The 11,645-nt window shown below is 38.5% G+C and overlaps 1 protein-coding gene and 1 non-coding gene across 4 annotated transcripts in view; both read left to right on the top strand.

Moving 5' to 3' along the window:
* Positions 1-8,483, top strand: part of Nedd1 (NEDD1 gamma-tubulin ring complex targeting factor) — a 43,277-nt gene extending 34,794 nt beyond the window's left edge. For all 3 annotated transcript variants that reach the window (XM_031349376.1, XM_031349377.1, XM_031349378.1), the window contains 4 exons: positions 1,228-1,384; positions 2,218-2,374; positions 6,490-6,556; positions 6,959-8,483. In XM_031349376.1, the coding sequence (XP_031205236.1) occupies positions 1,228-1,384; positions 2,218-2,374; positions 6,490-6,556; positions 6,959-7,063 (486 nt within the window). In that variant the 3' untranslated portion in view covers positions 7,064-8,483. The remainder of the gene's footprint in view (positions 1-1,227; positions 1,385-2,217; positions 2,375-6,489; positions 6,557-6,958) is intronic.
* LOC116076624 lies at positions 3,033-3,177 on the top strand. Its single transcript, XR_004113029.1, has one exon. It is a non-coding gene; the product is annotated as a small nucleolar RNA SNORA79 (small nucleolar RNA).
* Positions 8,484-11,645: the final 3,162 nt, after the last annotated feature.

Below are 11,645 nucleotides of genomic sequence, written 5' to 3'. Positions count from 1 at the left end.
TAAGGCTGCTATGAACATAGTGGAGCATGTGCCCTTATTACATGTTGGAGCATCTTCTGGGTATATGCTCAGGAGCGGTATAGCTGGGTCCTCTGGTAGAATTATGTCCAATTTCCAGAGGAACCACCAAACTGATTTCCAGAGTGGTTGTACCAGCTTGCAATCCCACCAGCAATGAAGTAATGTTCCTCTTTCTCCACAACCTCTTCAGCATCTACTGTCACCTGAGTTTTTTATCCTAGCCATTCTGACTGTTGTGAGGTGGAATCTCATAGTTTTAAATCTTGATGCCAGTTTTTAATAACTAAAAAACACGTCGGAAGCCTATCAAACCTTGTCAGTGTTACAGATAACCACACATCTGCAAAAGAATATCTTGTAACTGAATTTTTTTTTGAGAAGAAATAATTTTTATTCTCATGAAGGCAAGGGAAAGAATCGACTTCATGTTTAAATAGAGAAAAATCAAATTAAAAAAGTGTATATTATAACCCTCTACCTGTACATTCTTCATTCTTATTGAAGAAAGAAATTTCCAGCTAATTCTTAATTCTGAGAAGTAAAGTTAAAACCCTGGGGGATGTGTTTTTATGCATATTTCCAGTTCTCTGTGTCTGCTTGAGTAAAATTTTGATTTCTTAAGAAGACAAAAAAGAAAAGGGATATGTAGAAAAGGAGAGAGATTCCTTTAAAATATATTTCTACTGCAGCCTAAAGCAAGTAGGTGATCAAGTGGTTCTTAGTGTTAGAACAAGTCTAAGTTGCTAAGAATGAGTACAGAGGATCAACACCCAGGGTCACAGGTTGTAGGGAGGTCAAGTCTGTAGGTATTCAAATCACAGTGTTTGTTTTCTTATTTACATTTAAAACTACAAGAAAAAAGAGAATCAAGTCAGAAGTATAAAAATGTCTTTAGTTTTCAGTATTTCCATCTAGATACTACATGAAAGTCCAGAGTTCTCTTCTCTCCTTCCTTCCTCTTCCCAGGGACTTGCATTTTCGCCTGTGGTCAGCAAGTGCTTAGTAAATTAGCTTTTTGTAAAATTTACATTTTGATTAACATGCTTGCTGTGCTGCTAGCACTAGCTCCTTCTCTGTCTCTCCCTGTTCCTAATTTTCGTGACCCTGCCTGTTGGGAGAAAGCAGTGAGAACTAGATACAAAGTTTGTGGGTAATAGAATAATATAAGAAATGCATATTAAAGTGACTGTTTGTTTTAAATACAAGTTTACAAAGTTGATTTCTTCTGGTGCTGAACCTGGAATTCTAAATACCTGTCCATCGTCCAACCAATCAAGAAATCTTGAAAAATTTGAAAAGCCAGAAAAAGATATTGAAGCCCAGTTGATACATGAACCCTCAGTCAATGGATCCTCACCTACAGGTAAGCACATTGAACATCCTTAGGTTTGAAATCTGCAATTGGAAAGGCCCCTGATTATTTTGCTTTTAAGGGATAAATAGAATAGCCATGGACCAGATAACGCTAAAGGAGTATGTTTATAGAAGCTCACCAGCATGACTTCTTATTAGAAGAGTGTGAGTGGTTAAATCTTTCGGCCCTGACTCCATCATTTGATATGAGCCTCATTCTCAGTCCAATATATAAGGGCTTCATTTAACTCAGTGTGCATAATGAAGAAAGGCTTTTTGGAAAGGCTTGAATAATACCTGAAATATGTAGAAAATTTAAATTAGGTTATATTGTTAGAGTTTATGCCGTAGACACATAAGACCCAGTTTCATTTAAGGGAGCTGAGTTGGTCTCTTAAGAAAAGCTGCCTGTTCAGAAGATCTTCACAGAGAGGCGGTTCTCCATTTGTTAAAGTGTGATGCTTTGCGATTGGCAACTGCTTCAAGCTTTTGTTCCTCCTGTGTGTTTTCAATAGTCCTGGTTTATCTGGTTTGTGGTACAGCTTGTCACATACATCTTTTATAAGAAGAAATGGTTCAGGGATTCTTCAAGATTAATCCTTCTGTCAGGTGTTATTACATTAGACAGTTGGCAGTTTATATGTACAGATAAATGACTATTAGAAATAATGTCATAGAAAGTTTCTAAAATTTGTACTCCAGACAGTCAGTGGGTTTTTCTAAATGTCATAGGAACACTGTTCTTTTGCAGTTTTCTAAGTCTTTCTTTACCAAATCTTATTTAGAAATACTTGATGTCTTTTAGTCCAAGTTAACTATCAATATTTTCTCCATTTATTGTAGTACCAAAGGCAGCATCCTCCGTCACTGCTGGAGTAGCCAGTTCACTCTCAGAAAAAATAGTCGATACCCTTGGGAACAGTCGGCCAAGTGCGCCACTTACCTCAGTCCAGATCCGCTTCATTCAGAACATGATCCAAGAAACTCTGGATGACTTCAGGTAGCACTGAGAGACCATTCACCCCCCACTCACTGAGTTTGTCTTTACCTTTGTGAAACCAGAACCAGAATTCATCTTGGTAATTGTGTCTAGGTTGTGATGACCACAAAAACAGAAAACATGAATTTTGATCTTTGTGTACTACACTATGGAAAGGTGCATTTGCCAGCCTGATGGAGAAGTCTAGTGTGCAGCACACCCTTGCAGATTCTGTCTGAGGGTTCAAAATGTGGGCAGATTTTTATATACCCAAATGTCATTCTTGCATCCAATACTTAGAGATCACCCTAAGTGTTCTATAGCAAGTGATGTGGGAAGCAGACCTTTTATGCTTGCTTTATGTTTTATGTGGGAGCTAGGGTAGGAAGCATTTGTCTCTGCCCCCGTGTGGAGGTCAGAGGTGAGGTTGCAGGGTCAGTTCTCTCTTTCTTCTGTGTGTGTTGTGGAGATTAAACTTTGGTCTCCAGGCTTGGCAGCAAGTGCCTATAGCCACTGCGCTACTGCACCAGGCCTGAAAGACACCTCTTAAATGTACTTCTGAATGCTTTTAGATAGATGACTTCAGGACGTTACAAATATGTATGTATGTAGATATAAACTTTTCTATGACTTAACTTTGTTCTTTCTACCATTTGAGTCTTCACTATAAAGTTATGTTTGATGGCTGTTCCTCCTGTTGCCTTTAGGTATGGCACTAGGATTTTAGGTCATCATAAATTAAAGTAGATTTTTTTTTTACTCAGAATATTAAGATACTGGGATTATCTCTATGCATTCTCTGAAATTTACAGGATCAAACAAAAAAATTAACATGTGTTCTAGAATGTTACTGCTTCATTTTCATGGTTATTTCAGGGTTTGGAAGTTATTTTCAGTCACTAATTTTTTTTTATAAGATTTCTCTCTCCTTTCTAACCTATAATTACTTGGATTTTAATGAGAAGAAAATTGGAGATATATAGTTTTTAATTGGTGCACATTTTTTAATTTTTAAAATATTTTAAATGTACTTTTAAATATTAGAGATTTTCTTTTTGAAAGATCATCTTTTTGATAATAATGGTGTGCCTAGATTATATATGTATCAGTTTTTAATACAGAAATGGGAATCTTCCCACAGTGGCCATAGTTTCTTTAGAGTAAGTACATTGTATCCTGTTGTGACGTGTGTGTTCATTTAATGTGAGTCAATTCATGATTGGCAAATAGGGTACTGTAGACAGTGTGGTGGGAATTTTGTCCTGTAACAACTGGACTAAAATGAATATATGAATACAGTAAATCTGGCCATCCCTTGCTTTCTCGTAGCTTGCGGTGGCAGTGTGGTCTGTTCTGAAAGCATTTGGTTTGTGGTTATTTCCCTCTCTGGGCATGCTCCTCTTTCATCTCTTAATGTCACATCCTCAATCTGTTCTTTTCTCTTCCATTAAGTGACCATCAGTTTTTCTCAGTAAGATCATATTCAGTATTTATGTATCAGACTTTTATCATGCTTTTAATTATGCTGGTATTTTTATTAGGGCTTGTTTATACGTGAGACAGTTGCATAGATTATGAGTAGTTTGCGTTAGTCCTTTCTCTCTGTGTCTTCTTATTTTCAGTGCATGGTTTAAAAGATAAAAAATTTTGGAGGACACCATGAACATTTATGGCCTGATAGGAAAACTGTCTGGATAACAGCTAAGTCTAGTGCAAATAAATGATATTGGAAACAGAGAAAGGGAGCAGTTTCTCTGGCAAATTTAGGAAGGTATCACTGAAGAGAAGTTTATTTATACTGAAGTACACGGGGACAGCATGAGAAGAGACATGGTCATAAATTCTAGGAGTGTCCACAGAGAGGAAGAACTGTGCCAGAGCAGAAGGGAGTATTTACGAAGGCCTAAACACAGAGTTAAGAGAACATGGTAATACTTATTGCCTGTTTACTATACAAGCATCTGAGTGTCAGTTCACTGATGATTCTAGAGAGGTGGGCTCAGGCCTTCCCTTCAGCAGAGAAGGCTCTGAGTCCTAGGTGGAGTCTGCCTCGGTGCTGGGCCACCACTTCTTTGCATTATCAGGGGTTTCCTTACTAAGCCTGTTCTTGGCTTTCTGTACGGTAGGCCAAGTGGCTCAGTGTTTCTAAGTTAGCTGTTCTGCCTCTGCTTCCAGGTTATGTACAGCTACCTCTGTCATTGTGGGGCATAGAGGGGACAGTGTTGAGGCACTTCGTCATGCCTTTTAGCTCTCATGGCTGCCCCTCTCTGTGAAGACCATAGCACAGGCCGTTCATAGTATGTCATTCCCGCCCCCAAGATGTCACATTCTCTGTGCCCTAGGGGGTGTCTCTTTCAACCTCTCATCTTTGTTTATTTTTAGTATAAGCATTTGGTGAAGGCCCAGAGGGATAAGTTGGTCATGGCAGACTTGAATCTATAAAATCTTAAAATCTATAGACATCTCAGCTCTTTCTCTTCAGCTTCTCCTAGGGAGTTTCTTCTGCATATGCTCAGTCTAGAATCTTGGGCCTCTTCTCCCGGGAAGGATTCCTCCTTTCTTTGACTCTAGTTTAAAATTCTTTGTATTTGCAACTGAGGATAATTTTAACAGTTAAAGTTTTATAGACTTGTTCTTGCCATTGAGAGGTGGCACGAGAAGTGATCTTTCAGGGTTTTCATCTGTCAGGCAGCTCCTTTTGTTTCTGTATATGCTACGTTTAGGTTTTCTTAGAGTTAGTTTACCTCTAGTTTGCCTTTATTCCCCTGGCTTAACCTTTGCCCCATGGGACAGCAGCCGAATGTCTGGAGTATTCACTCCATCTTGGGGGTGGGGGTCTGGTTCTATCAACACCCCACGAATGTCCGTCCAAATGCTCTCTGCTCCTCAGCTGCTGCTTTATCTTTGCTCTCCTGCCATCCAGCCCAGTGCAGGAACTCACACGTGTCTACTGGAGGCATTGGTACATTAGGCTTGCTTTTCTTTAGGCCTGTCCTCTTTAAGATCTTGAGCCTATTGAGCATATTAATCTTGACTTTCTTGGTAGTCACATGCTCTTAACACTCCTCTACCAGGGAAGGGCTTCTCAACTGCCAGGCTCCTGTTCCACCCCAACCTCGTTCTCTATACTAAAATAAATACACATGTAGGATGGGAAAGCAGAAGTAAGTACGGACTTGATCTAGAAGTAGAACTTTTCTTTTGTGTAAGACAGTAACTTTTGAAACCCTGGCTCTGTTAGTATGGTCTGATGTCTTTTTTTCTTTTCATTGCCTTTTGTTGTATTCCTGGGAACTGCACCAAAGACCCAGTGTATAGTAGGCAAGCATTCTACGAATTTGCCTCCAATCTTTCTGATACCTTCATTTTTATTTTAAATATATAAATTTTAGTTCTTTTCAGGTTAAAACTTTCCTATTTATTTATTTATTATTGTACTGGAAAACAGTCACACCGCTGGGACTTAGGTCTGTTAGGCACATGTTCTGTCACTGAGCTGTATTCCAAGCACGTTACACAGATATACTTTTAAAGAAAAGCAGTGCTTTACACAGTAATATTCAGAAGACTTAAGATTTCCTGCAAATATTAAGCAGTGACATCATATGGAAACATGTGGTAAGCCTCCATGAGTTAGTCATGTTAGTTACTAAGTTGTATTCAGCGTTAACTAGTTGGAGCCAATTAAACAGCCCCTTTCTACTGGAAGTCCTCTCTCAGTAGCTAAGACTTTGACAGTGAGAGGGCCTTGAAATCTATGGGCGTTCTGACTTGCCTAGAAGCCCCTCTCACCAGTGAAACTGTCTTTAAGAAGGGTGTAACACAGTGAGAAATGCAGAGGAGGGCAGCCAGAGCTGGCAGCCTCTTCAGCCCTCTGTGTAGCAATGGATGAATTAGAACTGCTCTGTCTTCGTTTCTTCATCAGCAAAATGCCTGTTACATTGTGGAGATTAACGAGTTCCTAAATTTTCAAGTAAAGGAATAACCATACTGCCAGTCACACAGCAAACATCACTGGTACTTTGGTAAACCTGTGATTAATACCTAATCATTTAAACAGTGAACATGCTTTTTGAGTGAATGATCTAAAGCTGTAACATTGTCCCAGTTCTAACAGGGATTTATTTTCTTTCTAGAGAAGCTTGCCATAGGGACATTGTGAATTTGCAAGTGGAAATGATTAAACAGTTTCATATACAACTGGTACGTATAGGAGATAGTGCCCTAAAGAGTGCAGAAGGGTGAAGATCTGGGAAAGAGAATCCATGAAAAAATGATCCATTTTTATTTAGTTGTTACAGATAGGTGCTAATGTAAGTAAGTAGAGTTTGGGATGTTTTAACAAGTGAAGCAGATCTCAGCTACTCACGTGCTTTTTAACTTGGGAAAGTTGAGGCTTTTTTGATGAGTAAACAGAATCCCAAAAGTGTGAGTATAAATCTCCCCGATATTTAATTTCTCATGGAATCTTCCTGGTTAGGTCCAAGGAATACCATCTAGCTAGCTGATTGCACATTGGTCAGAGTGGCAGCTTAATGCATGTAACACAGCTCACTGCATAGTGCAAGGGAGCCAGTAATTTAAGATGCATGTTCCCTTTTCCAGAATGAAGTACACTCTTTGCTGGAAAGATACTCCGTGAATGAAGGGTTAGTGGCTGAGATCGAAAGGCTGCGTGAAGAAAACAAAAGACTACGAGCCCATTTCTGAAGACTCAGGACACCTTGATTTGTTATGAGTTAGGAGGTTTCTGGCAACTAAAATACACAGAATCAGTATTGTTCTCATGGCCTTGATAATGGATTTTGCAGCACGCACTATTCCATCTCTGTCAGACATTTATATTTTTATATTAAAACTGCACGGAATCCCATCTTCCTAGTGGGGAAGTCAACAGGATCTTTATTTTCTGAATGCCTTAGCTATACACTAAGTGCCCTTTTCCTAAAAGAAGAAAATGTTCATAAGAATAGGTTTATGTTTTGTAAATGACTTTTTAAAACAGATATATTTTTGATGGACAAACTGTATTCCAAATTTTTTTAGGTAGCCAAGGTTTAAAACCTTGATATACCTTCTATTTTATGAAGAAATAATTTTAAAGTGGCAATTGGATTTTTTCACAGTTTAGTAATTCTTTTGTTAACATGATGACACCAGGTATGCCTTATTTATTTAGTGTCTATGTAATACATCTTGACATTTTGCATTGTACAGACACATGGTACCTTTGTTCTGGTTACTTAACTTTATATATGAAAAACTTTTAAGGGTTTGGAAGATTCAAGGGCTATACCTCTGCTGATTGTCTAATGAATTACCAATGCAAAATTATATTGTAAAATTTTCATCATCATGACTCAACTTAGGATCAGTGAAATTTTCATATAAGATACTAAATATTACAATATTGTTACCATTTTTTCCTCACAGGTGAAAGGCATAGATTATTTCTTCTGTGTTTGTGTACCATTAACTTTCTCTAATTACATTGTGCTGTGAACAGCACTATCATTAGCCTTACTGTAATATTATTTATGAAGGTTCATCATGCAAAGAATGTCCATGATGGCAGCGCTGGCCGTGTTCATCTACCTGCTGTGATCCATACTTTGATAGGGTTGGATTAGGGGGCTACTTACCCACTTATATTCTTGTTGCCTCTTGCCCAAAGATTTCAGCTGTGTATTTTATATATAGATCTGTTAATCACTTTTGCTTTCCAGGATTACTAAAATGTAGCTTAGATTGCTAACTTTATGTGTTTCTAAAGAGATGGAAGCTGTAAGGATGTAGTTAATAAATATAAACCTCTGAATAGTTATCTCCAAAAGTAGAACAGGAATAGAACTTTTCCCAAGTGACTCGGAAAGTCTATTTGTGTATCAAGTTTTTGTGGTCTTTTCTTGGCAGATATGGCAGCATTATGACTTGTAACAAGTCCCCTTATATGTCACTCAATGTTAAAATGCAGAAGTCCTTTGTCTATATACTACATTTTAATCTATTAATATTTTCCTACTTCCTTTTTCTATAGGTGTATATATTGTGTATTAAAAGGGGTCCGATAGAACATGTATATAGGTGAAGCACTTGTCATGGATTTAAGCACTGAGTACAATAAATTTTTGTATGCAAAGTGTAGAAAGTCTGAACTTGAACCATTCACCTCTAGCTAAAATGAAGTAATAAGGAGGGGACTGAACCTTCCCTCTGGGAATTTGAAAACAAAAGACAAGATTACTACTAATGCACAGCAACAAAATAGTACCCTCTCCCTTTTCTCCCATCCCCCCTCCCCTCCATGCCTCCCTTTCCCTTCCTTCACCCTTCTCCTTCCTCTCCTTCTCTGTCATCTCCATCTTCTCTTCCTCCTAAACAATTAAATAAATCCTTAAAAATTATGGAAACCACACAGTGTGTTATTTGTAAATGAATGTATAGCATCAAAGCTTATCTTAGAAAAGGAAAGACCCCTATAATTAGTGACCTCAGCTTCTTCCTGCAAGTAGAAGAGTATGTATTCCCCAATGTAAGAAAAAAAAAAAGGGAAGAATGCAATGGGAAACAAAATCAATTGGCGAGAATAGTAAAGCATACAGTAGTTCCTAGTAATAAAGCTGATAAGACACCAGCCACACTACTGAGAAAACCAGACATAAATGATCAATATTGGATCAATATTGCCTATCCTACAAGTATTTCTCCATCTCATGCATAGCTGGGCACACACACACACACACACACACACACACACACACACACAAAAGCCAAGTATGAAAACTAATAAATTTTTTCAAATATTTAAAGAAAACAGCCAGTACTGAACAAGTGCTTGCAATATTATGAAACCAGGGTGCAATACCCAACTCACAAAGACCAGCAACACTCTGCTACTCAAAGGGTTCTGACAATCCCACATCACATTTTAATAGTTCAAATCCAGCAGTCTGTTAAATGATACGGCCAAAGGAAACTTCTCAAAGATGAAAACTTGGGATAATGAGGAAATCTAAGAAAAGACTATCATAAAGCAGATGTTCTTTTTTGTAGTTGCAGAAACATTTGACAGAGTCAGCATTCACTCCTGATTTAAAGCCCAGGTATAAGTGAATGTGCAAAAGCCTCATTTCTGTGTGAGCAGCATTTAAATATGAGAAAGTTAAATACCACTTAGAATAGCATAAAAACATGAGAGTTGTTGGGGGATAGATTTGATAAAAAAAAAACCCGTGCACTATGCTCTCCAACGAGAAGGTAAACTTCACATGTATGTCATACACATCAGGGGTTCTAAGCCTCAGTACTGTGAAATATCTGTATATGTGAAAATATTTGAATAGCCAAACAATCTAAGCACTTTAGTGTTACATTTCATAATTCCTCATTAAAAAGTACAACTAGCCAAGATAACAGATAAATGTAAATATAATCACCATCAGTAAGGTATAATAAAGCCCAGAAGTAGATTCTCATTCTGGTACACACACTCATACATATGTTATGAGCAGCCCACCAGAAATGATACAAGTTTATAGCCAATTGAGAGTCTTTGTTAAAATTGGCTGGAACCACACTCAGGTATTTGGAACCCAAGTGTAGCACTGGGCATTTAGAGTAATGAGGTTTTAAAGGCAAAAACCACATCCTGACATTCCGCTTTGCAGCTATAGGTGGAGGAGGTTTTTCACAAACAAGCAGTTTAACAGAAGCTAAGATAAGCAGCTAGCTGAAGGCGGAGGTTTTGCTCAAGCAGACAGTTTATCAGAAGCTACGATAAGTTAGCTGGGGCATCTTAATCTTGGATTTTTAGAATAGAGTTGGGTAATTTTCCATGGGGCTTTGTCGCGACCACCCTCGACCAGCAAGAATGACGCAACACACTCTCAGGCTCTTCTCCTGCAGTTTATTCAGGAACCTTCGAAGAATCTTCTGACCCCGAGGAAAGCCAACCCACAGGTTAAATACTGTATGGTCAGCCACCCAGGTAAAGCCACGTGGTGCTATCTAACAGGCCCACATAGCGGAAGCAAGCCAGTTGACTCAGCCCATAACCAAATAAGGAGTTGTTTACTTCAAGAGTGCTCGCCATCAGACTGGCAGGGGGCGGCGGCCAGCGCCATCTTTGAGGTGTGGTGCTTCGCAGCTCTCCACAGGGCTTCCCGTTGAGGAGACCAAATTCTAGTTAAACCTAAAATGGCTCTCAGTATACAAGATGGGGGAACCTCAGCACTGTCTTACCCTGCCTGTCATACGTACCCATCAACTAATTTTGATCTAAGCCAACCAATAAAGTTTATACTTTTTTTGTTGGAATTAGTAGATAGGTGGAATAAAAATTGTGAAATATACTTTGTGTTATATAAAATTTAGCCAAAATAGATCAAGCTATATGCAAATTTTTAAGGTTCTAGAAGACAGTATTAGGTGGAGATATTGAACTTAGCAGTTTTGTATGTGTCAATGGATAAAACTTTTAAAGAAAAATTGTTAACTTGGACTTGGGCAAACAATTGATATGTTCTTCAAAAAATTATGTGAAAGAGATTCAGAAGACAGGCATGATGGAAAAATGCCATTTAGTATCTTGTACTCCTGACATATGAAGGTATCTCAGTAGAAAAGTAACATGTTTTAAAATGGGCAAATGATTCCGATAGGCATTTTGACAGTGATGGTGGGAAGGCTACAAGTGGGAAAAAATGTAATTTCAGTCCTCAGAGAAATTCAGACCAAGCCAGGAGATACCATTTCATGTTCAATTAACTACTGAGAGCTAGAAATATAGCTTTATCCTGGGTTGATGTCTTAGTTAAGCTCCTATTGCTGTGAAGAGACAACAGTGATTATGGCAACTCTTATAAAGGGAAACATTTAATTGGGGCTGACTTATGGTTTCAGAGGTTCAATCCATTATCATCATGGCAGGAAGCATGGCAGCATCCAGGCAGACATGGTGCTGGAGGAGCCCAGAGTTCTACATCTGGATCTACAGGCAGCAGAGGGAGACTGTGCCACACTTAGTGAAGCTTGAGGAAAGAAACCTCAAAACTTGCCCTCACAGTGACATACTTCTTCCAAGAAGGCTACAACTCCTAATAGTGCCACTTTCTATGGGCCAGCATTCAAATACAGGATTCTATAGGAGCCATACCTATTCAAATCACCACAATTGTCAAGGAAGTAGAACAACTGTGAGTTTTATACTCAGAATAAAGAATGGTACGGTCATTCTAGGGAACATTTTTAACCGTTTCTCCCATCCACCAGTCACGTGCTTCAGCCATTCTAC

The sequence above is a fragment of the Mastomys coucha genome, unplaced genomic scaffold, assembly GCF_008632895.1.
Source record: "Mastomys coucha isolate ucsf_1 unplaced genomic scaffold, UCSF_Mcou_1 pScaffold4, whole genome shotgun sequence".
Taxonomy (NCBI): domain Eukaryota; kingdom Metazoa; phylum Chordata; class Mammalia; order Rodentia; family Muridae; genus Mastomys; species Mastomys coucha.
This window is presented reverse-complemented; position numbering and strand designations above follow the sequence as displayed.